The sequence below is a fragment of the Sus scrofa genome, chromosome 6 (genome assembly GCF_000003025.6).
Source record: "Sus scrofa isolate TJ Tabasco breed Duroc chromosome 6, Sscrofa11.1, whole genome shotgun sequence".
In the NCBI taxonomy this organism is placed as follows: Eukaryota; Metazoa; Chordata; class Mammalia; order Artiodactyla; family Suidae; genus Sus; species Sus scrofa.
In genome coordinates this window covers 149,959,856-149,985,972 of record NC_010448.4, presented here as the reverse complement: position 1 = coordinate 149,985,972, position 26,117 = coordinate 149,959,856, and the positions used below count along the sequence as shown (strand labels likewise).

At 36.6% G+C, this 26,117-nt stretch overlaps 2 protein-coding genes across 9 annotated transcripts in view; one reads left to right on the top strand and one right to left on the bottom strand.

The window, feature by feature from the left end:
- On the top strand, nt 27–14,502 carry USP1 (ubiquitin specific peptidase 1). The gene is made up of 9 exons (XM_021096553.1): nt 27–819; nt 3,015–3,253; nt 4,498–4,618; nt 5,162–5,266; nt 6,281–6,447; nt 7,496–8,181; nt 8,777–8,947; nt 9,595–9,796; nt 10,590–14,502. The coding sequence occupies exons 2-9, from the start codon at nt 3,084–3,086 to the stop codon at nt 11,320–11,322; spliced, it is 2,355 nt and encodes a 784-aa protein (XP_020952212.1). The 5' UTR covers nt 27–819; nt 3,015–3,083; the 3' UTR covers nt 11,323–14,502.
- The window catches only part of DOCK7 (dedicator of cytokinesis 7), a 226,479-nt gene continuing 214,481 nt past the window's right edge, over nt 14,120–26,117 (bottom strand). For 7 of the 8 annotated variants that reach the window (XM_021096544.1, XM_021096546.1, XM_021096545.1 and 4 more), the window contains 2 exons: nt 19,715–19,882; nt 14,294–14,766 (listed from right to left, as the gene is read on the bottom strand). In XM_021096544.1, coding sequence (XP_020952203.1) covers nt 14,724–14,766; nt 19,715–19,882 — 211 coding nt within the window. In that variant the 3' untranslated portion in view covers nt 14,294–14,723. Of the gene's footprint in view, nt 14,767–19,714; nt 19,883–26,117 lie in introns of all 8 variants that reach the window. The other variant, XM_021096551.1, reaches the window with a different exon arrangement.

Genomic DNA, 26,117 nt, shown 5'->3' with positions numbered 1-26,117 from the left:
GATTGTTCATTACGGATTGGTGGATTTGAGCACCTGGCGGCTCCTTCCCGAGCAGGGAGTCCATCCCACCTCTCTGTCCTGTTTCCCGACCCGTACGCTTTCCCCTCAACTCTCGCGCACGAATGGTTAAAAAAAAAAAAAAAAAAAAGGGTGTGAGGCTGGAGCCCGCCAGCCAGGCCTCTCGCTCCTAAGCGCGCGCCCTCAGCGAGGACCCGCGCGAGCTGCCCGTGACGCTGCCTGCGCTGTTTGAAACTGCAGAACCCGTTACGAGCTTGAGGCAACTACCGTTCCAGCTGGTTCCGGAGCCCGTGCGGGCCAAGGGGCGAGTGGCGGTCTCGAGGCGGCTCTGGCCTTTCGCGTCTCCACCGCGTGGAGACTAGAACCGGCACTTTCGCAGGACACCACTTCCAATCGCAGCGCTGGCGCGGGCGGAGGCTAAAACACGGGGGTCCTGAGACTGAGGAAAACGCGCCAAGTTCCCGTCGGTGGTGGAGTGAGGAAGACCCTAGCGGTTAGGACGCCGGGCGAGCGGAGCTGCTTCTGGCGCTCCTTGCCGTCCCGGGGCGGGGGCGGGCGCGGGCGGGCGCCGCTCCGGGGATGTAGTTGGTGCGGGCGCCGGGCAGGACCGAGCGGCAGCCCGGGTTCCCGCTCTTCAGAGCGAATGGTCACTCCCCCGCGGGGAGGGCGATCCGACCAGCTTTTCCTTGGGTCGGGGGGCCCCCGCGGGCTCGGGGCAGGGGCTCACCTGTGGCACCCACGCTCGGCCTGGTTGGACTTGTCGGCGTCACCGCCGCGGACCTCGCTTTGGGCCATGACCAGGTAAGGAGGGCCTGTGGAGGTGGGGCCGGCGCCCGAGGGGGCCGCGGGGAGGACCTCGGCTTCGTGGGTGCAGCGCCGCCGCCGAGCTCCGTGCAGCGGGCGGGGCGCCCTCCTGCCGCCGCCGGGGACTCAAGGCAGGTGCGGGCCGGGCGTAAATAGGCCAGCTCCGCGGGCGAGGGTCCCGGAGCTGCGGTCCTGCTTCAAGACGCCTCCCGCCGGGCCCGTGGCGTCCTCACGGGCACGGGCACAGACCCCATCCCGTCTTTTCGCTTTCCTTTCCGTTCCTAGAGAGTGCGGGGTAGCGCCAAGGAATGTTTTCGCTCGCGTTGTCCTGGGTCGGGATTGCTGCATTTTACCGCGCAGTTTAAACTTTTACTTCTTTTTTTTTTAACAAGTATTTAGAATGCCACGTGTCTTAAACCTTTGTTGGGAATGTTCTCCTTATGTTACGTTTTTCGTGGAAAGTTGCAATTAAGTCGTACCACCTTGTGAAGGAGGCCGCTTAAGACGAATAGGACTTAGTGTTCACACTGTCACTTGTTCAGTAACATGCAATGTTCGATTTATCGTGGGTTCTGCGAAACCGGATTTAGATTACGGGAGAAACATTTTTGTTGTAGCAAACCCCAGTGATAAGGACAGGCGGGAGCAAGAAATGGTGCAGCATAAGGCACGGCACCTGGTCAAATGTTAGATTAACTAGGTCATGTTAAATCACTGCTTGAAGGAGCCTGGAGGATTGGTTTATTGATTAGGATTGGTAGTTATTTTAGCTGCCTGGCCATTTTTTTCTTATGTTTATATGTAAGTCGGGTTACTTTGTCTTTTAGAGAAATCAGATTGGCTCCCAAGAAAACCCTTTTGCGGGAATCATTGATGCTTAAGAGATCCCTGACACCTTAGTGCAGGCTGGTTTATCATTCGTGATAGCGTTTCTTCAGTAGCACTAGGTAGTCTGGAGAGTAAATTGAGTTGGAGTGGGTCTGTGGAAATTGGTCGGCTTTCCATTTATTCCTGAGGTGTCTCAAAAAGTTGGCTTCACTGCCGAGTTCAGTGTTATGAGGTCCTAGATCCGAGGCAGCCCAGTGAAATGTTAAATAAGGATGGAATTTAGTTCGTATTGTTACTCTGCCTATTTATTTGTAAAGTCCTTGCTGAGCTTTTGGACTCTTAAGTGATTTTCTGGTAATACTCCAGGCAGATAATTTCCCCCTAGATAGCCTAATAAAAAAACAGGATTGAAGTTTAAAATAACTACCACAGATACATTTTTTTAATCAGAAAGTTTTATTTTAAGACAGGGAAGAAAGTTTGCATAATGCAAACTATCCTTTTTTCCCTACTTAAAGCAGAATTTTAAAAAATTCTGGAGTTTAAGTTTGGAAAATCAGTAGCATATTTTGGTTTCTAGAGCGTTAAGAATTTGATTTACACAAATTATGGCATTTTTTTACACTGTTATCCTAATCTTGCATATGGTTTCTTGTTTTTCACACAAGGTTTTAGACTATTTCATATAAGTAGAAAAGGCTCTGGAAGGAGAACTCAGCTGCTTCTAAGCACTCCTTTAATTTCCCATTCATCTGTTTCCCACCTCCTACTTGAGATGGTAGTTGCTTGTTGTTTTCTGAATAAACTAATACATAATAAAGTTTTTATGCTTTAATGATACTACTTTATTCCAGATCTATTACTAAAATGGGTTAATTTGTGATATGACCATTAATATACTAAGCAGGCTAATAAGAATTTTAATATCTGGCCTTTTTTGTTGTGTAAGAAAGTTAAGGACAGGAATTCTGTTGTGGAACCTGACTAGTATCCATGAGGATGTGGGTTCCATCCCTGGCCTCCGTCAGAGGTTAAGGATGCAAAGGTTCATCCTTAGGTCGAAGACAAGGCTCCACTTCACACTGTTTTGGTGTAGGCCAGCAGCTGTAGTTCCAATTTGACCCGTACCCTGGGAAGCTCCCTATGCCGGGTGCAGCCCTAAAAAGACAAAAAAAAAAAAAAAAGAGTTAAGGACAAATGGCAAGCTCCTTCATTTAAGCAATAAACATTGAGCCTATTATTGCTGGGCATTAGGTTTTCAAGTACAAAATTCTAATTATTAGTAAATTCGTTTTTGCAAATGATGATTATATTGCCTCCAGTTAATAACTGAAAACTAATAACCTTTTCTCTGTGATTAACAGATATGATTGGTGATTACAAGGTTCCTATATAAATTAATTCTTGTCCACTCCTTGGGATTTGAAGAGAAAATGCCTGGTGTCATACCTAGTGAAAGTAATGGGCTTTCAAGAGGTAGTCCATCCAAAAAAAACAGACTTTCCTTGAAGTTTTTTCAGAAAAAGGAAACCAAGAGAGCCTTGGATTTCACAGATTCTCAAGAAAATGAAGAAAAAACTTCTGAATACAGAGGATCTGAAGTGTATGTTAAAGTATATTTCTGTACTTTTAAATTTTTTGCATCAGTGAAAAAGCAGTGAACTTAGATTGATATCTACAGTCATTCTGACCTGATAGCCCATTGATGGGGAAAAAAAGCACACATTAGTGAGACAAATCTAGCAATGTAGAGTAGAAACAGTAAAACTGGTGGTTCCCCACAGGGATCACATCAGTTAACATTATACTCATTTGAGTTGTGTTCAGCCAATTAGACTAACTTGGAGAAGTTACTTATTGACTAAAATTATTTTCAATTTAAACTTGATTGTAATGCAGCACATTTTTTGTAAGGGTAAAGAAATGTGTGTGGGGGGGGTTGGTTCAGAAGACTTGACAGTTACCTGAGATAGCTTAATTTTGTAGTCATACCTAGTATATGAATTATCAAACCTGCTGAGGGTGTACATTTACAAATTATATTTAAAATAGACTTAAAAATTAGAAATGTTTTTGATGCAAATAAAATCAATGACTGAAAAAAAAAATCGGAACAAAATGGAATACTTTATTCCACCACTAGTTGCTCTAGCTAGTGTCTACACTTGCTCCCTATTCAACACATAGGCACTCTGCTCTTTGACTAAAGTAGACTTGGTTCCCTATGTGATGTCCTAATATTTACCAATAATCAGTCTAGGAGATTGTGTGTGAACCTTTTGTTTACCAGCATTCATGCTTAGAAATACTTTGAGGTATTAGAGTGATAGCTAGCTGTTGTAAAGTAAGTAAAAATGCTGTGAGGACTGCTTGTTAACTGAGGCAAAAAAAAGAACTATGAACAGTTCACTTTTAAGTGAGGGAGGGACAGGTGTATGATTATCTTCATAGACTCTGTCTCCTCTTAATCTTTAATGGAACCTAAGAGAGTGCAGCTCTCCCAAATATCATCATAGTCAGGTCATCCCCAGGTTTCTGTCATGTTCGCTTAACAGGTCACACAGTACCAGTTCTGTAATTTTCTGCCCTGTAAAATGGGATTGATGGCCCTCTAATTGAGTTGTTTTGAAGCTTGTTGAGTGTAATAATGTTTTTTAAGTGCTTGTAAAACTTTTATTCTTGGTGTATAGCAATTTCTTCACCTGTACAGATTCTCTCAAAATATCTGAATAAAATCTGTATCCTTTGCAGATCATACAACTTTTGGGAAAAGACTAAATCTTGGGAAGTAATATTTCCACTTTTAAGATTCTTTTTCATTGTCCCTTTCTCCTCTATATTTCATAGCGATCAAGTTGTTCCTGCAGCACAGTCCTCACCTATAAACTGTGAGAAGAGAGAAAACTTGTTACCATTTGTGGGACTGAATAATCTCGGCAATACTTGTTATCTTAATAGTATCCTTCAGGTAAAGTGACAGTTTTGCTATATAAAACTTTAGTTGGCAAAGAATGAGGTAACATTTAATGTTTTCCGAGAATTCAGATTGTTGCAGGATTTCAGTTGTCGATACTCTTTGCCTTTGACTGTAAATAAACTAGGATGGTGTAAAATAATCATTCTAAATTGTGTGTTACAAACTTCCTTTGGATAATAGAAAGTGGTAATATTAAATTGGGAGAGCAAAATTGAGTAGACCTTAGTTAAATTGAAGATGCCAAACCTTTATTTTTTCTGCCCATTTGCTGATGCTCTAGTAATACATATTTTAACCCTTGTGGAACTGTATCTGTTTTATGTTGTACCTTTGTATCTGATCTGACTCAGTGCTTTGCTATGCTCAGAGAAGACAGCAGGCTACTATGATGAAATAGAGAACACTTTTTGACATAATTTTAATTTCAAAATTAATAGCATTAGTAGTGCACATTTGAGGCATGATGGTGTTTTAAAGATTTTAGGTATATTGTTTGGTTCAATAAACACTCAAGACAATCTCACTTTTTTATAGGTATTATATTTCTGTCCTGGTTTTAAATCTGGAGTGAAGCACTTATTTAATATTATTTCAAGGAAGAAGGAAGCCCTGAAAGATGAAGCCAATCAAAAAGAAAAGGTAAAAACTAAAATTAATGTATACTCATTTGCTTAGAAATGAAAAAGTCATAAATACTGAGGATTTGAGAGGAGGGTGACAAAGATTATTTCTCTTTACAAATTATATCTGAGAGTTGAATTTCTTATTGGCAGTTGTTTTTCGTTCTATGGGGTAGCTAACTTTTTTTTTTTTTTCCCCGGGCTTTTTAGGGCTGCACGCGCAGCACATGGGGTTTCCCAGGCTGGGGTATAAACGGAGGAACTACAGCTGCTGGCCACAGCCACAGCCACAGCCACGCCAGATCCATGCCGCATCTCCAACCTATGCTACAGCTAATGGCAACGCTGGATCCTTAACTCACTAAGTGGGGCCAGGGGTGGAACCCAAAACCTCATGGTTCCTAGTCAGATTTGTTTCTGCTGCGCCATGATGGGAACTCCCAGGGTAGCTAGCTAACTTGATTATCCCCTTTTATAGTGTTTTCTCAGACCTCTAATTTATTGTTTACCAGTACATACTGTCATTTGTATATACCACCAACACAATTTATTATACCCTTTTACCCCATTAGTTATCTATTGTGTTTTCAAATTGACTCACATTTACTATTTAAGTAAATTTAAACTGACTGGATAATTAGAAAACCATCATCATCCACATAATAGTAATCAGAATTATTTTTAAAAATTTTTTCAAGTTTATTTGTATACCTCCATAAAATTAGCGTTAATTAAATTAAATTGAGAAAGCTGGTATTGCCTAGTGAGAAAAAGATAAGGGGAGTAGTTCCTGCTATGGTGCAGCAGGTTAAGGATGCAGCATTGTCTCTGCAGCGGCTCAGGTTGCTGCTGAGGCACAGGTTTGATCTCCAGCCTGGTGCAGTGGGTTGAGGATCTGGCGTTTTACACCTATGGTTTGAATTACATCCCTGGCCAGGGGACTTTCGTAAGCAGCAGGTGCAGACAGAAAAAAAGGGGGAAGGTATTTAATTTGTTCATAAATAAAAATACTGGTTTGTGTGTTTCTTAACAGGGAAATGGAAATTGCAAAGAAGATTCTTTAGCAAGTTATGAACTAATATGCAGCTTACAGTCCTTGATCATTTCAGTTGAACAGCTTCAGGCTAGTTTTCTCTTAAATCCAGAGAAATATACTGATGAACTTGCTACTCAGCCAAGGCGACTGCTTAACACACTCAGGTATAGCCTATTATATAATTTTAGGATTCCAACTTAGCCACTTCTCTTTGGAGGAGAGTGATACGTAAATCATTGGGGATATGTAAATGGAATAAAGGGCAAGGAAAATAGAAACTATAGATGTGCAGTCTTTAGTAATCCAGAGGCTTCAAAAAAATGGAAATTTTTTTCGTAGGTTTGGTACTAGATCCATTAATCTGAATCTGCATAAGGCTTCTTATAGTCTTTATTCATATTTATCTGTAATGTGAATATTCATATACTTCTATGTATAAGTAGTAATGTGTGTAATTTGGGGATACATACGTTATTTAATGTGTCATACTGTCTTTTTAAAGACAATTTAAGAAAATTTCTGAATTAGCAAACACATTTGATCCTAAGGATTTCAGATTAGGAATTCATAGGTTTATACTCAAAATACATTACGTATAGGAGTTATAAACTTCAAGTATCCCCTGTTTTTGTTATATGTGTCTAGAGTCTTATAAAATGAAATTTTATCCTATATATAAAATACTCTTACAGAAAGCATTATAGGTAATTATTTTATCATTTAGTATACGGATAGATGTAGGTGTAATACATTGCTGTACATTTGTTAGGGGACAGTATAGTTGGCCAGGAGCAGATTTGAATCCTGGCTTTGCATCTCTGTGACCTTCAGCAAGTTACCTTAATGGGTGAATAGTGGTAATGAGGGTACTTACCTCATAGGGTTATTGTGAGAATTATAGATTTAATATAAAAAGCATTTTGAATAAAACCTGTACATAGTAAATACTACATACATGCTGATTACTAACAATAATATTTAGAAGTTCAAAGTATTTGTTATAATGGAAAAGAGGTTAAATTTATTTTTGTTCCTTAATTACACGTTTAGGTAAGGAGTTTCAAATTAGTACCTGAATAAATGTTTTTGGACTTCTAAAATAATTTATGATGTCCTTATAAATGAATTCATTTCCCTATAGAAAGTTGTATTTTTTTGTGGTGGGGTTATCTTCAAAACTAGGATAGATGAAATGGAAATTTTTATTTACAGGGAACTCAACCCTATGTATGAAGGATATCTACAGCATGATGCACAGGAAGTGTTACAGTGTATTTTGGGAAATATTCAAGAAACATGCCAACTCTTAAAAAAAGAAGAAGTAAAAAATGTGACAGAGTTATCTAAGGTAGAAGAAAAACATCAGAAAGAGGAAATGAGTGGTAATGACAGCATGGAGATGGACAACATGAAGCATTCTGAAGACTATAAAGAAAAACTCCCAAAAGGAAATGGGAAAAGAAAAAGTGACACTGAATTTGGTAACATGAAGAAAAAAGTTAAAGTCTGTAAGGAACATCAGTCTTTGGAAGAAAACCAGAGACAAACCAGATCCAAAAGAAAAGCTACAGGTGATACATTAGAGATTCCTCCTAAAATAAACCCCAAATACATTTCTGAAAATGAGAGTGGAAGACCCTCACAAAAGAAATCAAGAGTTAAAATAAATTGGTTAAAGTCTTCAGCTAAGCAACCCAGCATTCTTTCTAAATTCTGTAGTCTGGGGAAAATAACAACAAACCAAGGATCCAAGGGACAATCTAAAGAAAATGAGTATGATGTTGAAGAGGACTTGGGAAAGTGTGAAAATGATAACACAACTAATGGTTGTGGACTTGAATCTCCAGGGAATAATGTTATGCCCATTAATGTTAATGAAGTTAAGCCCATAAACAAAGGTCAGTATAATTCATTCTTGGACATTGAGAGGAAGATTGACAACTGCATGCAGAATTGGAATTTTCTTTTAGCTACATGTACAATGTACTATCTGGCTCAAGTACTGTTTAAAAGAAATTTAACAGTATGAACTGATATTTCAGGCACTGCTTGTATGTATTGTGTGTGTGTGTGTATAAATCTCATTAATCTTAAGGTAATAGTAATTTGTTTATAAATAGGGGAGTTAAATACATTTTAATGGAAAGAGAATATTTTGCCCCTTTACATATGCAGTATTGACACCGTACTTAAATGGGATTTCTACTCAGGTTCATATAGATCTCAGGAAAAACTTGTACAACTGACATGGTTGACATTTTGGGAAGGGACACAAATGTGTGAAACTTTGATGGTAGCAATTCATATTCAAAATTATGTGGAATTTATATTTCATGAGTAAGTCACCTCTTAATGCCAATAAGCTGGTAGAGATGAAAATCAGCCTTTTATTGATAATCTACTTTAAAAGGAATAGTTGCAAGTTTAGGTAAGGAGGCTATTTGCCTGTGCTGGAAAAACTCATCTGTATAGACTTGTATTTTCCTTTTTTAGGTGCAGAGCAAATTGGTTTTGAGTTAGTCGAGAAATTATTTCAAGGTCAACTGGTATTAAGGACTCGTTGCTTAGAGTGTGAAAGTTTAACAGAGAGAAGAGAAGATTTTCAAGACATCAGTGTACCAGTGCAAGAAGATGAACTTTCCAAAGTAGAGGAAAGTTCTGAAAGTAAGCAAAATTGGAGCTTTGTATGGACCATTGAATAATTATAGTTTTTTCAACAAAGCAGTCTAATAAGTAGTTTGTATAATAGAAAAAAACTGTCTTTCAGTGTCTGGTTTAATAAAGTCGGCTTATACAGCTTCTCTTGTTAATAGTTATTAGCATTTGGAGAATTGTGGCAACTTTATTTTGATGTGTAGAGCATGTTAAAATGGGAAAATGAAATGCTTTAATAAGTTAACTTGGGGTACTTGAATCTCATCACTTGAGCCACTGTTTTGTCTAGTATAAGCTACAAAAAGTATAGCAGTGTCAGAGGAAATGATCATGAGACTAGTTTACCTGTTGAGATATTATAAATGGACTGAAATATGAAGTTCTGTCTCACATGGAGTCAAGAGACTATGCTTATCTTGATTTTCCCAACCCTGCAACCTGAAATTTTTTGGCTGACCAGACATATTTAAATGCATGTGTACTCTGAGGATGAACTTAAAAGTTTCTGAAACTAAAATAAATAAATACATGTCTTATTATTTGGTAAAGATTAGTTGATTGAAGTTGCTTGCTAATTTTGAACATGAAACTTTGTGGCTGAAGTTAATAAATTTGAGAGATTTTTCATTTGTGAGTGAAAGGATTCTCTTGTGTAGTTTCTCCAGAGCCAAAAACAGAAATGAAGACCCTGAGATGGGCAATTTCACAGTTTGCTTCAGTGGAGAGGATTGTAGGAGAAGATAAATATTTCTGTGAAAATTGCCATCATTACACTGAAGCTGAACGAAGTCTTTTGTTTGACAAAATGCCTGAAGTTATAACTATTCATTTGAAGTGCTTTGCTGCTAGTGGCTTGGAGTGAGTATGCTAAAGTTTTGTTCAAAATACTATATAGTAACAAAATAGTGTAGTAGTGTACTTAACAGTTTCTATAAAAAAGCATCAATCAGTTTAACCTTTGGTAAAAATGCATATGATTTGTTTACACATTTTCCATTTTCATTTCTTTAGATTTTTTTAGTGGAACTGATGAAAGTGGCGAAAATTTTGTATACATCAACACTTTTTTGAGGGAAGAAAAAAAGCAAAATTATTTTAGTTTTTCTGGTAAGCAAGCCAGGAAATAAAATTAGTCTTTGAACAATTTGAGAGATTTTTCTGTAGCTGAAAATTTAAATATCTAAAAGCAATTAAAAATAATATAAAAATGCCAGTTTAGATAGACTTGACTTTTTTCTGACAGGTATACATAATGTCATTGCAGATGAATTGAGATTACCACGAGAGCTTCCCAGTAGCTCTCCACACATTGTTATTTTCTTTCTTTTTGTATTTTTTGTCTCCAAAACTTGATAGAGACAGACTTCACATTAAAATAACTTAATAAAATGGTTGAGAATTTTTTAAAATCCATTTTCTTACTGCACAAAAAAATTTAGGGAAGTGCCATATATCCTTCATAGAAGTACCTGAATGTTTGTTAGTACTTTTTTCAGTATTCCTTATGTAAATACTTTACAAAATCAAGGTCTTATTTTTACTTTGTGTTTATTCATATGAACAATAAATGTTAAGGGTTTGTTCAGTTGGGTGTAAAACTGAATATATATAATTTGGAATCCCAGAAAACTTTTCTTTTTTCCTTCCTAAGGTTTGATTGTTATGGTGGTGGACTTTCCAAGATCAACACTCCTTTACTGACACCTCTTAAATTGTCACTGGAAGAATGGAGCACAAAGCCAACCAACGACAGCTATGGATTATTTGCAGTTGTAATGCATAGTGGCATTACAATTAGTAGCGGGCATTATACTGCTTCTGTTAAAGTCACTGACCTTAACAGTTTAGAACTAGATAAGGAAAACTTTGTGATCGACCAAATGTGTGAAGTAGGTAAGCCAGAACCACTCAATGAGGAGGAAGCGAGGGGTGTGGTTGAAAATTATGATGATGAAGAAGTGTCCATTAGAGTCAGTGGAAGTACCCAGCCAAGTAAAGTTTTGAACAAAAAAAATGTAGAAGCTATTGGACTTCTTGGAGGACAAAAGAGCAAAGCAGATTATGAGTTATACAACAAAGCATCTAATCCTGATAAAGTTGCCAGTACAGCACTTGCTGAAAACAGAAATTCTGAGACTAATACTAATGGGACCCATGAATCTGATAGAAACAAGGAATCCAGTGACCAAATAGGCATTAATATTAGTGGATTTGAGAACAAGATTTCGTACATAGTGCAAAGCTTAAAGGAGTATGAGGGGAAGTGGTTGCTTTTTGATGATTCTGAAGTGAAAGTTACTGAAGAGAAGGACTTCTTGAATTCTCTTTCCCCTTCTACATCTCCTACATCTACTCCTTACTTGCTATTTTATAAGAAGTTATAGTGAGCGTATTTTCCTTGTGTATATATTAAACAGACCTGGACAACATCAGTAAAAGTCTTTAGCTAATCTTCGGAAGCTATTGGACATTATTGGTCTCTCTAGGTTTTTATATAAATAGTGATATTTGAATTACTGAAAACCATGTTAATTTTTAGAATTCATCTTCCTTAGTAGAGACTAGTGATGCATTAGCTTCTGGGAACAAACTTGTATAGGTTCTTAATTATTCAAAATGGAAGCATTTAAACACTTTTGAATTTACACCTATCTTTTTGTGTTTGATTTTTAAAATAAAGTGCTTGTATTTGTATCTCCATATTTTGGAGTAATTATCTACATGAGGTTTATAGGTCCTGTGGTTTTTTCCAGCTAAGAAGCAGAATCTCACTTTAGTTTTTTATAAGTCATGAAGCCAAATCTTTGATGGGCTATATTAGAGGCACAAAGTCTGGAATATGTACGTATTCACAATAGGGTACATTTTGTGCCTTGAATTACTTTGAAAAGTGTCTCAGAAAGCTTTGGTAGTCTGTCTTCACGAGAGTTTTATATGTATTTATGAAGATGCTTCTGTACTCTAGTAAATCTTTTCGGGCATGTACTAATTTGTACCTCTTCATAGTCATACTCTGCATGATCTGTATATAGTACATCAAAGGTAGACGCGTGACCTTAAATTTAACATTTTTTTAAAAACTGGGAGGTCAATAAAATTTAAACTGCTTAACAACTATGTATACAAATGCTTGAAGTTTTGTTGCATTTTTTTTAATATCACAAGTTTGGCTGGTTTCTCCTAAGAGTATGTGAAATGTGTTACGTATATACACACATCTAGATAAGAAAATAAACATGCGTAATTACCTTTAGTAATAATACTTTTTCACAGTTGGAGGTAAAGAAATTCTCAAAGAGGAGAGTGTGTCCGTCTAGGTTGTCATACCTTATCCTTTAAAGCAGATGTATAACTAAGGAATCTCAAACTGGAGAACTTAAAAAACTTGGTTAAATTTTCATTGTAAATATAAGTTGGTAAATGACCCATTTTCGTTTTATATATAAGTTGGTAAATGACCCATTATGACTTGTTAAAGGATATAAGGATATTTTTGACATTAAGAACGTTAAAAATAATCCCAAAGAATATGTAAGTGCTCTAGGAATAACACTGCTGTACACCATTTCAACACAAAGAGTATCTGTCAACTAATAGATTACAGTTAAATAATGTCTTAGAAACTCTTTCACAAGATGGTGTGATATAAAAAGTCACAGTTCTTACCTCTTTCTATATTCAGAATCACTAATGTGACTTTTAAAAAGTTAACAGTGCTAAATACTACCCATAAGCAGCTGAGGGAGTAGGAATCACTAATGGATAAAGTGATTATAAAATGAAACAGTCCTGAACACTACTCATAAGCTTCTGGTGGAGTAGTTCCTTGTATAGAGAACCTGAGCTTCTGTAATACTCAAGAAACAGCCAAGGGTAAGAACTAGTACAGATTCTTCATAAGAGAAAGTTTAAGAAAACTGAAGAATATAGTAAGTTAGGAAGTGTTCAGTTATACCAATGTTTTAAGAGAAAGCCTCTTCTGATTCAAGTCAGACAGTAGTATTGCATGATAACTGAATCATTAATTACATAAATCTTAAAAGCCCCTATAGTGTAACTGAGCTGGGTCACAATCCAAACTCTTAAAATACATGTAACCTTATGAGAAATGAGCTAGGAATTACTTAATATTCTTCCCCCCATCCTTACCCTAGAGAGGATGGAGTATGTATGTTACCTTTTTTTTTTTGGTTTGTTTTAAAGGGTTTCCGTTCTTGACATTGCCTTTTCCTTACTGTTCATCTGGAGCCTCTGTTCCCAAATATAGTTTTGAAGTTATGCCTTTCTGACTCCCTAGTCATCTCTTTTGGTCCACCTGTAGACTCACCTGAAAAAACTCTGTGGTTCAGTCTTTGAATTGATGTAGATAAGAGGCATTTGAGATAATATCACCTGTTACAAAGGTAGGTTAAGAGTGGGGGAAGCCATCAATCGCATCTATGTATCAGACATTTTTGAGACTGTTCTCAACATCAGTGACAGAATGAAGGCACCATATTATATCTGATTGCTTCTTAAGTGATTCATGTAAGTGGTCAGTAGATCAAAAGGATAGATTATAATATAAATGATGCCAATACTATATACTACAAGCTATAGTATCACAAAAGGAAAAAACATTGTTTAAAACACTCCTAGAAATCATTAACATGCACTTTCTTGGAAAAATTTGCCAAGCAATTGAACATAAAATCTTTGTATTTTTCATATTATAAAGTGAAAATTTTAAATTAATTAGCTCTTAATTAGAACAGCTAAATTTACCTTTCACATGTACTTTTAAAAATCTACACAAATGTCAAAAAATAACTTCTCATTCAACTGTCAGATTAAAATTGAACACCAGCTCTGTTATTTTTATGTTGATGTAAGATAAATTTAAAACTTTTTTATTTACCAGTTTAGATCACTAAGAAACTGAAGAAATGACTGGCTTGTTGAATTTAAACACAGTAGTCATTCATTTTAGTTGCCAAGAGTCAGCTCATACTACTTATCAGATAATAAGGTAGAGAGTTAAAGATCAAACTATTGTCACTGGAATTAGCTATCTCAGCATGTAACCATTATAGAGAAGAGTTATCAGGTAAAGTTATTTTCTGCAATTCTAAATCCCCTTTTATGGCTGTCTAAATGGAAAATAGCTTAGAAACCAGTTTTAAGACTTCACAAACCAGTTAATAATTTATCTCCATTAATTTATTCATTAATTTGGGGCTTTTACCTGGGCCTATATAGTAACTGTCAATTACAATTTTCACTTTGCTAGTTTTGGAACTATTTCTTCAATCAACTCTAACTTATTCTCTGCTTTTGTCAATAAAGAAAAATGTTTAAAGTCTCAACTCAGTAAAATTAGTGTAAACGTTCACATATTTAATAGTACCTTTAAAATAAGCATTACTACATTTTAAATGGTTCCAAAATGAATCTATAAATGGTAATATAAATTAAGAAATACAAACTTAAAAGTAAATAAATTTCACATCAGCTATGGTATAAATAATGGTAAATGTAAGTGTACCTTTGAGTCATTAAAATGTCTTTAAAAAAAAAAAAAAAAAGATAACACCATGTTACCAGAACATTAAGAAACCATAGCCATGATTCTCAAACTTCAATGAGCTCCATTTGATATTGTTTTGGCCACTGTATTGTTCAATTAGTAAATTAATGCTCTTATTTCCAGAATGAGGTCCCAAGTCGTTTTCAATAGATCTTAAGTTCTTAAACTCCATGATGAATACATGGCTTTTATCAAATGAGTAAAACAAGTGCCTTTATATTAGAGATCCATTTTGCGCAGGCTCATTCGACTGAAGGAATCTCTGGAAAGAAAATGAAAGTCATAAGTAAATTTTTACATAATTCTTTGTTTACATGCTCACTTTCCGCCAGTTATCTAAAAGTTTTCCCACCAAAATCTTACTAAACTTTTTGGGGGGGGGGCAGATTTTTTAAGCATAGTTGATTTACAGTGTGCCAATTTCTGCTGTATACTTTAAACTTTGCTTTGCCACCAAAGTTCTTTCCAATTATATGCTCATCCTGCACAATCTGCCTTATGTGTTGTAACTTGCAGACTTCTCTTACAGATTAAAAGTGTGTAACAGTACCAAGTCCATCAATCACTTATTCATTTGTTCAATGTATTAGAGATTGTGATTAAATAGTAACTAAGGGATAATGGGAGAGATTTCAAGAAAAGATTTCCTTGGGGTTATTAAAATGTAAAATGCAAGTGTTTCTTATTTAAAATATCAAATTCTAAGTCTTAAATCAGTAGTTCTCAAATTTGGGGGTTTTAGGTCCTTTATACACTTAAAAATTGAGGACTCCAAGGAAGCTTTTGTTTATGTGGATTATATATTGATACTTATTTTACCATGCTATAAATTAAGACTAAGAGCATTTTAAATTACTTTTATAAAATAACTCATTACATGTTGCTATAAATAGTCGTTTATTAAAAGTAACTTGCAAAAATTTTAGAAGTGGCACTCATGTTTGTTTATTTTTATGGCCATAACTGTAGCATATCGAAGTTCCTGGGCTAGGAGTTGAATTGGAGCTGCAGCTACCAGCCTACACCACAGCCATAGCCACTCTGGATCTGAGCTGCACAAGCGACCTATCCTACGCTGCAGCTTGTGGCAATGCTGGATCCTTAACCCACTGAGTGAGGCCGGGGATCGAACCAGTGTCTGGGACACTGTGTCAGGTTCTCAACCTGCTGAGCCAAGATTTAATGTCTGGCTCAATAGAAAGCCTATATTTTTCTATCTGTTTCTGCATTCAATCTTTTACAATATCACACTGCATGTGGTCTCTGGAAAACCCTACTGTATTCCCATAAAGTATGAGAGTGAAAAAAATAGTAATATTTGGCATAAATATGAAAATTTGTTTTGACTCAGGAACTTTTTGCAAGAGTCTCAGGAACCCCCTCCCATGAGTCCCAGATTACACTGTAGACCCGCTATCTTAATACCCTATAAGCTTTTTGAAAAATAATATTCCAGATTTTGTAATTTGGGAAAATAAAAAATTGAAGTTATTTGCCATTTCTTGGGTTGCTCCGGCGGCAATATGGAGGTTCCCAGGCTAGGGGTCCAATCAGAGCCATAGCCACTGGCCTACGCCAGAACCACAGCAACGTGGGATCCGAGCCACGTCTGCGACCTACACCACAGCTCACGGCAATGCCGGATCCTTAACCCACTGAGCAAGGCTAGGGATCGAACCCGAAACCTCATGGTTCCTAGTCAGATTCGTTAACCACTGCGCCATGACGGGAACTCCAATATGGGAATTTTATCTTCTGAGTTTTGAAGAAATTGAGTGAGGCACATAATTCTTCAATACTTTAAATTTGTTTTTTTATGGCCACACCCATGGCATATGGAGGTTCCCAGGCTAGGGGTCGAATCAGAGTCATAGCCGCCAGCCTACACCAGAGCCACAGCAATGTGGGATCCGAGCCGCGTCTGCCATCTACACCACTGCTCACGGCAACACCAGATACTTAACCCACCGAGCGAGGCCAGGGATCGAACCTGCAACCTCATGGTTCCTAGTCCGATTCATTTCCACTGTGCCACGACAGGAACTCCAATACTTTTTAATGTATTTTCCTTTATTGTTAAGCTGGTTTCTTTTGCTTACCATTCTTGGCATTAAGAATCTCTCAGGGTTCACAATCTCCAGGAAAGGAGAACAAAGGTACAGAGAGATCATGTTCAGCTTTGACTCTTAAAGCTTGGGGTTTTGTTTGTTTTGTTTTAAATAGCAGTTTTGAAAGCTAGATACTGTTCTCCAAGAAAAAGGGTTTTCTAAATTCCAAAACACTGCCTGCAAATATTAAGAACTAAACCTTGAAGGATTAACCATGACCGTAGATCACAGAGGAAGGCAAAACTCAGGACAATGGTGTAAGGGAAAGTTTCACTCAGGAACAACATAGGCTTTCTGTTGAAAGGAGCTGGAGAGATTTGATGGAAGCATTAGCAAATTTCCTGACTACTTCAAGGACCCAGCACCCTACTCCAGGACTTTTGACCAATGAATATAAGACTGGTAGGGAGGCAGAGGCAGCAAGAAGAATTTTTTCCAAAAAGATTGAAAGGGAAGCTAAAAGTGGAGGGGACTAGGATTGCTTTCCATCAAGAATTTTAAGAGGAAACTAACATAGGATATCTCACTCACATCACTTTAAGGATAGTGGAAGCAAAATATGTTTTGCCAGAGAAAGCCTCTGGTCTCTCTCTCTTCCTATAGATGGTCTACATGCTCCCTATAGGGGCCGTGACATTCTACAGCAGACATTTGGTACCCATTTTTGGAATGAATGATTTTTTTCAGGTCTAGAAGTACACAAATATTAGATAACCGAAGAACAGAGAATATTCCCAGATGATCAAATAGCCAGTTTAACTTTCTTTTGTATATATTATACCACGTGTCTGCATTGTTTTCATACAAGCAACTTCAAAGGCCTTCCAAAGCTTTGTCAGGTGTACAATTTAATAGTTTCACTGTTACTAATTCAAAGAAAAGGGTGGTAGGCGTTCCTGGCATGGCTCAGTGGAAACGAATCTGACTGGTAACCATGAGGATGCAGGATTGATCTCTGACCTCGCTCACTGGGTTAAGGATCTGGTGTTGCTGTGAGCTGTGGTGTAGGTCGAAGACACGGCTCAGATCTGGTATTGCTGTGGCTGTGGTGTAGGCAGGCAGCTGCAGCTCGATTTGACCCCTAGCGTGGGAACTTCAACACGCCATGGGTGTGGCCCTAAAAAGATTAAAAAAAAAAAAACAAAAAAAACCGAAGGGTGGTAAACTGTTGATGCCACAATAGTTCAAGAGACCTATGTACATTTGGATTTCAAAATGCAAAGAAAGCAGTTTACTTTTTTAATTTTTCATGTCCTGTCCAGAATTCAGGGGCTTAAAAGTAAAAATACTAAACACTGTCCTTGTAACTTTACATGTCATTTGCTTTCAACAACAACTCTTTAAGTATTATTTAACTTTACAGAGAGACGAAATCTAAAATTAGATTAGTCTCCCACACCAACAGAAATAAAAGCAAAAATGAACCAGTGGGACCTAATCAAACTGACAAGCTTTTGCACAGCAAAGGAAACATTAAAAAAAAAAAAAAGAAAAGACAACCTGCAGAAGGGGAAAAAAAAGTTTCAAATGATGCAACTGACAAGGGCTTCATCTCTAAAATATACAAACAACTTATACAACTCAACAGCCAAAAAGCCAACCACCCAATGGAAAAATGGACAAAAGACATGAATAGGCACTTCTCCAAAGATATACAGATGGCCAACAAGTATTTGAAAAAATGCTCTACATCACTGATTATTAGAAAAATGCATATTAAAACTACAGTGAGGTACCACCTCACACCCATCAGAATGGCCATCATTAACAAGTCAACAAATAAGTTTTGCTGGAAAGGGTGTGGAGAAAAGGGAACCCTTCTACATTGTTGGTGGGAAGGTAAATTGGTATAACCACCATGAAAAACATGGAGGTACCTCAGAACACTAAATATAGAACTACCATATGACCCAGCAATCCCACTCTTAGCATATATCTGCACAAAACTTTCCTTGAAAAAGATACACGCACCTGTATATTCACTGCAGCACTATTCACACAATAGCCAAGACATGGAAACAACCTAAAAGCCCATCAGTAGATGAATGGATTAAGAAGATGTGGTATATACAAACAATGGAATACCACTCAGCCAGAAAAAAGAACAAAATAATGCCATTTGCAGCAACATGGATGGAACTACAAACTCTCATACTAAGTGAAGTCAGAAAGAGAAAGACAAATACGATATCACTTATATCTGGAATCTAATATATGGCACAAATGAACCTATATCCAGAAATGAAACAAACTCATGGACTTGGAGAACAGACTTGTGGTTGCCAAGGAGGAGGGGGAGGGAGTGGGAAGGTCTGGGAGTCTGGGGTTAATAGACGCAAACTATGGCGGTGGAGTGGATAAGCAATGAGATCCTGCTGTATAGCACAGGGAACTCTCCAGCCACTTGTGATGGAACATGATGGAGGATAATGCGACAAAAATAACACATACACTTTGCTGTATGTGTTATTCTAGTCACTTTGCTGTAGACTAGAAACTGACAGAACATTGTAAATCAACTATAATGGAAAAAATAAAAATCATAAAAACATACAAAAAATTAAATTACCTGCTCAAGTAGAACTAGGATCAGTTGAGAAAATTCCAAGTTATTTCCACTTCTAATTTTATTTGTCACACTTAGAAAGTGGAGAAAACAGTGAAGCCTTCTTGATACAGAAATGAGGTTATCTGTTTTAATGTAAATCTAGAAGAACATACTGTATACTATTTACTGGCAGGGCTGTGGGAGATGAATACCTGGTTCCAGAAATATTCCAGCAAATTCTTCCACAGAAATACCAAAAGTGTGACAAGACATTAAAAGGAATAGTTTTAGGAGGCTAGGCTTATGTGTGGTGTCCCGGTTAGCATGAGTGCTGAACAAAACTTTCTTATTCTCAGATTATAGGAAGAACGGACTTTTATCTCATAGGCTGATTCAGGCAGAGACGATAAAAGGCCTAAATGAGTTGAACGTGTTATGTTTTGGAAGACGCACTATTTGAAACCATATAATAAAAGTTAAATTCATTACTAAATAATCCAAGCAGATTTCATTTTCCTAAAGACAACAAAATAATAGAAAAAAAGTAAGCATACCTGTGGCAGGTAACAGGTAATACCGCCTTGTATAACTGTGGGATCTTTCTGTTTATCAAAGGCTGTAGGGCCTCTTTAAGGCGATGGTAGTTTCTCTCCAGTTCTCGTTGATACTCCTTTTGATCTGGCCCAATTAAGCTCTTATTTTTTCTTAAGGCATCCTCACACCTAAGGAAAAAGTGTGTTATCAAAAGGTTTCTTGTGACATGGTTTGAGGGCTTACTGCTCTATGTATTAAGCACTGTGATGAGGACATGCAGTTTTTTGGTGGTATGTTAAATTATCCTCTCTTGCAATCAGATTTAAGGCAGGAAAGAGATGATCAACTGAGTTTCTTTAAAATCTTACACCCACTTCCAGTTTTCATGTAACTAAAAATTGTATATTTTTTAGTGTTAAATCTGAATCTGAAACCCCTCCCCTTTTTTACGTTATCACCCCTAGACTAAAAGCTCTTTAAGGGTTGTAACCACACTCAGATATTTAAGAAAAAATATTTAGACTCCAACAGTTAAGTGAAAAAAAGTGTTTAAAAAAGTATACACATCAACACTTGGAGAACGCAGCTAAAGTGATACTTAGAGAAAAATGTATTGCCATAAATGTTTATATTAGGAAAGAAGGCTAAAACTGAAGAGCGAACAAGCAACTGTCACCATGCTGTACAGCAGAAAATTGACAAACACTGTAAGCCAGCTCTCACGGAAAAAAATAAAAATCATTATATATATGTAAAAAAAGAATAGGAGTTCCTGTTGTGGCTCAGTGGTTAACGAATCTGACTAGGAACCATGAGCTTGGCGGCCTCATGGTTAGGGGGTTAATGATCTGTGTTGCCGTGAGCTGTGGTGTAGGTTGCAGACATGGCTCAGATCCGGCATTGCTGTGGCTGTGGTGTAGGCTGGCAGCTACAACTCCAATTACACCCCTAGCCTGGGAATCTCCATACGCCATGGGTGCAGCCTAGAAAAGACAAAAAGACAAAAAAAAAAAAAAAAAAAGAATAGAAGTAGTCTAAAATATAAAGGAGGAAATAAAATTTAAAAGTATATAGCTCTAGAGCAAAAAATGCAAAAATTGGTTCTTTGAAAAATCTAAAAAACCAAACTAAACTCTGTCAAAGGAGAAGAGAGAAGGCCGATGGGACATAGAAGTCAAATACGGCAGAAGTTTATAAAGGCACAGAGGATTTATGTACAATTTAACACAAATAAAATTTGAATTTATACCTTTCCAGATTAATTTACCAAAATAATTAGTAAGAAAAAATAATGAATAATCCTAAAACCATCAAATACCTCAAATCAGCCAAATCTCAAATCTACCCACAAAGAAAACACAAATATGCAAATTCTACTAAATATCCTAAGGACAGATAATCCCACTGTAACACAAATATTCGAGTATATTAAAAAACTATGCTCCAAAGTATAGGGGGAAAATAGAACTATTTCCAAGAACAGTTTCAAACTCATTTTTCAAGGTTGAGATACCAAAACCTATTAATGGAGAATATAAGGAAAAAATTATATTCAATCTCACCCATAAAAACATGTGCAAAACTCCCAAACAAAATAAAAAGAAACTTTTATCACTATATTATACCCTCACTCTCCACACACAACCCACTTGATAAAAACTTTGAAATTTCTTAAGATAAAAACTTTTGGTATAACTACAAACAGGTGGAAACTACTTTCACCCAATTAAAAATAGACACAAAAAACATGATGAAAACGTATGCAGCGATGAAAATATTTCCTTTTAGATCAGAAACAAAATGATGCCCCTGTATCATTTTTCCTACTCAACGCAGTACTAAACATTACTGTAAGAAAAAGATTCTACAGATAAATTATTAGAATTAACAAGTGAATTTGGCAACATTTTCATGTAAAACATACAAAGTTCAACTGCATGTCCATATGCCAGCAAACAGAAAATATACTTTTAAAAGATACCATTAACAAAAGCATAAAAACATTAAATACAAAGAATCAAAAGATCTCTACAGAAAAAATTTTAAAAATTTAGAAGATCTAAATAAATGGAGAAATATACCATGTTCATGGACTGGAAGAGTCTAGTTATAAAGAAGTCAGTTCTCCTCCAATTGATCTATGTATTCAGATTCAGGTTATTTGGGATGGGACAGAGGGAGTGATAAATTGATTCTAAAATTTTAAATTTGTATCAAAAGGGAAAGGGCCAAAAGTAGTCCTTTAACAAAAGGTGAGAGGAACTGCTCTACCACATATCAATGTTTACTATAAAAAACAATAATTAAGACAGCATAATATTAGCTCAAGGAGAGATGCATAGAACAAAGAAAATAAAGACCCACACATGAGCACTTGATGTATAACAGTGCAAAGCAGTGGAGAAAGGGCAGTCTTTGAAATACAACGTTATTCTTACCTCAGGTTAAAAACTAATTTAAGATCTAAAAGCAATGGTCATAACAGAAAAGAGTGAATCAACTAACTACATTAAATTTAATTATTTTGTTTACTGAGGAAAAAAACATACTAAGCCCCAAATTCAGAGACGATGTCTCTGATACTAAGAAATGGTAAAGCATTATATATGTAACATAAACAAATATATATATGGAATACGTAAATACTCTTAGAAATCAGTAAGGAAAAGAAACCAATAGGAAAAATGGCAACAACCGCCACAAAAAAACTTGAACATATAACTTTACAGAGAGGAAAGAGAAATCGCTAACGAACGTACAAGACGTCCAGCCTCACTGGTAATCAGGGAAATGCAAATTGAATCCACAATCACGTATCATTTCATACCCACCAAATTGATGAAAGTTAAACTATTAGACACTATCAAGTATTGGTGAGGTTCTGTACAACAGGAACTCTCTGAATCGCTACTGGTGACAAAAAGTCAATTTAGTTTACATGCTTTGGAAAAAAATGTATCATCATCTGGTTGAAGTGGAACCAATGAACCAACAACATTACTCATAGGTATATAAGGCCTGGAATATCCTGTACGTCCAGAAATAGGTAAAGAAATACCTGAATAGTACTCTTTGTGACTAAATAACAACAAAAAACAAAACCAGGAAACAACCAAAATACCCATCAACAACATAAGAATGAATACCCATACAATGAAATATATAAAATAAATTAACTAAAGCAACACTTATTATAGTAAGATCTCACAACAATAAGTCACGGTAGAATACAAAAACTCCATTTGTACAAAGTCAAAAAACATGCAAAACTAAAGTGTATTAAGAGAGTATGATAATTTTATAATAAAGCTATAAAATGGTAAGGGAAGCGATAAATATGAAATTCATGATAGTGATAACCTCTGAAAGAAGGGAGGGTGATGATAGGGGATCTCAAAGCAATGATGAGGCTCTATTCCCTAAGCTGGGTAGTAGGTAAATGACTTTTTCCCCCTACTCTTCAATAGCAAAGGTTATAAATACGATTTTGAATCTACTCAAGATTTAATGAAAACAGGAGTTCCCACTGTGGCTCAGCAGTAACAAACTTGATCAGAATCTACAAGGACAAGGGTTTGACCCCAGGCCCTGCTTGGTGGGTTAAGGATCCAGGGTTGCCACGAGCTGTGGTGTAGATTGCAGATGCAGCTCGGATCTGGCATTGGTGTGGCTGTGGCGTAGGCTGGCAGCTGTAGCTCTGATTCAACCCCTAGCCTGGGAACTTCCACATGCCGCAGGTGCAGCCCTGAAAAAAAAATAAATAAATAAAAATAAAAAGAAAAAGACAAAAAAGAATTAATGGAAACAAGTTTTAGAAATAAACCCAAAAATATTAAAATAGAAGAAAAGGTGTTTATTGTTTTTAGGAATAAAAAAATGCAAACTGAAGTACCATTTAAATGGATTAACATGAGATATCCTATTTAAAGGGCATTACTTAAGGTAAGGTGTATTGTGACCAGTACACTTGCATTCTTGGCACTGTTAATACTTAGAACTTTTTTGGGATAAACTATATACTAGGAGCCAATAAAAATGTCCATGTAGTTTGGTTCAGTTATCGCATGCTTAATATTTTAATTCAGCAAAAGAAAAAAGATACATTGGTTAACTACACTACACTTAAATTCAAACATTTGATGAAATAATACTACTAGAGTAATAATTTTAACTTTAATTGAAAAATAAGAATTTAAGATTATACATAACTAAAGTTAGGATAAAATATATATGCATATTGGCATAAAATGCCTATATACACAAAAATAAAAAAGGCTGTATTAGCTATGACTTGTAAGGTTTATATAGTTTGGTGTTTTGCCTTTTTGAAATTTAAAATGAGAAAACCTTCTCTAGCATAACGCTTAAGGAAAACTGCAGACTGCAGGAATTCATTACCTTACAGTAAATATATACAAAGAGGAGGCTTTTGTTTTAGAATTGTAGTCATAGTAAAAATTCCAAAACAATAGCAAGAAAATAAGTATCTGTTCCTAAACGTCTCTGACTTAAAGAAGTATGTATTGCTCCAAGATGATGTGGCTCACAAACACAGTAGGGGTTTTTTGGTTGTTATCCGAAGCCTCCTAAATAGTAAAATTAATGCCAGGAAGTCAGTCAATCTATAAGTATATAGCAGATTTCTTTCTTTTACTACTGCAGGTCATCTATAGCATATATTAGGAGCTATGTTTTCTATAACCAAACCTATAAGGTTGTCTAGCCCAGGAATCAGACTATAAAATCCCAGTCTTCCAATGAAGCTATCTGAAGTTTTTAAAAAATATTTAGCACGTTCTGGCAGGAGAGACTGGTAGTAATGCATGACAGCAATTACAATGAGAATAGGGAAATATTATCTCAAGAAACTTGAACAAATTAGCATTCCCCATATTTTTCTGACAACAAGACTGATGTAAAGTAATATTATGTCTATCCCAAATAAACCCTTTCAATGACTGATCTGATAAGAGAAACCATAGTTTATCATTTGAAAAGAATCCATAATAGGGAGTCAAAGACTGGGTTCTGACTATGGTTCTGACGCTACTTTGTTAGGTGACAATCAAGTCATTTACTTAATGTTACACAAGGCCCTTACAATCTAATTCCAATCCACTTTCCCAGTGTTTGACTACTTGTCTTCATAGATTCCTTGGTTCCAGCTTCACTAAATTATTCATCTTTCTCAGAACAGATTCTGAACTTTGTCTATGCTTTTTTTTTTTTCCTTTTAGTATATCCTTCCCCCTCTTTTCTTCCTGAAAAAATAATATTCATCCTTCAAGGTCCATATCTAATGTTACCTCCAGTATGAAATCTTCCCTGACATCAAACCAAGTAAAATTATCCTTCTCTCTCTTGTTCTCACAGGGTTAGAAATGCAGAAATTAGTATCAAGTTGATGACTATTTTTTCCTGTTATATTTACTGAACGTCTACTTATTATGTGCCAAGTATTACTTGTAAAAAAAAGAAAAAAAAAAAAAAAAAGAGTTAACAGCAGGCCTGAGACTGTATCCTTAGAAGTCCTGTTTGCAAGGTTGCCCTGGGTTCCTGCTGGGAAATTTGGATTTGGGGAGAGTTCCCATCATGCCCTGAACTACTTATACAACCACTACAGTTTATGTAAAATCCTGGCTTCCTTTCGGGAGTCTGGCATCTTGGTACCTGTCAAGGAGAAGTTGCCTATGTGACCAGCCTCTGATAAAAACCCTAGTTGGCACGAGAGACTCTACTGAGCTTCCCTGGTAGACAACATTTCCCATGCGCCGCCACAGCACTTTGCTGGAACAATTAGCACTTTCTGTGTGACTGCACGGGGAGAGGACCTGAAGCCTATACCCGGCTTCTCCAGACTTCATCCCGTGTGCCCTTTCCCTTGGCAGATTCTACTTTGTACTCTTTCACTAAAGCAAATGACAGCCATGTCTACAATGATATGCTGAGTCCTCAGAGTCCTCCTAGCAAGTCATCGAAACTGGGGGGGGGGGACTCTGATACACCCATGTATGGTTTCACCTAATCTACATGACCTCCCTGTGTGAGGGAGATATTATCCTTAAAGTGACCTGGAAAAGGGACATACAATGATAGATCAGAACACAAATGTTTTGCTTCCAAGTTTGCTGCCTGTACGTTTTCTGAGGGAAGAGAAATAAAAACTCTCACATTAAATGTTCACAATAAGTAACAGCGTTCAAGTTAAATGTTAAACTAATAATTGTCGTAAGTTAAGAAAATTTTCTGAGTCTAGGCTTTTCTAATCTTTAAAATTTAAAATATGACATTATAGATATTGGGGGCAGGGATACATACACACACACACACACACACACACACACTATTAAGGAATAGTTAAGTTATACACAGATTACCTCTCACTGTGAACTACTTTCCTACAGTCTCTCTTTTCAGCAGTCC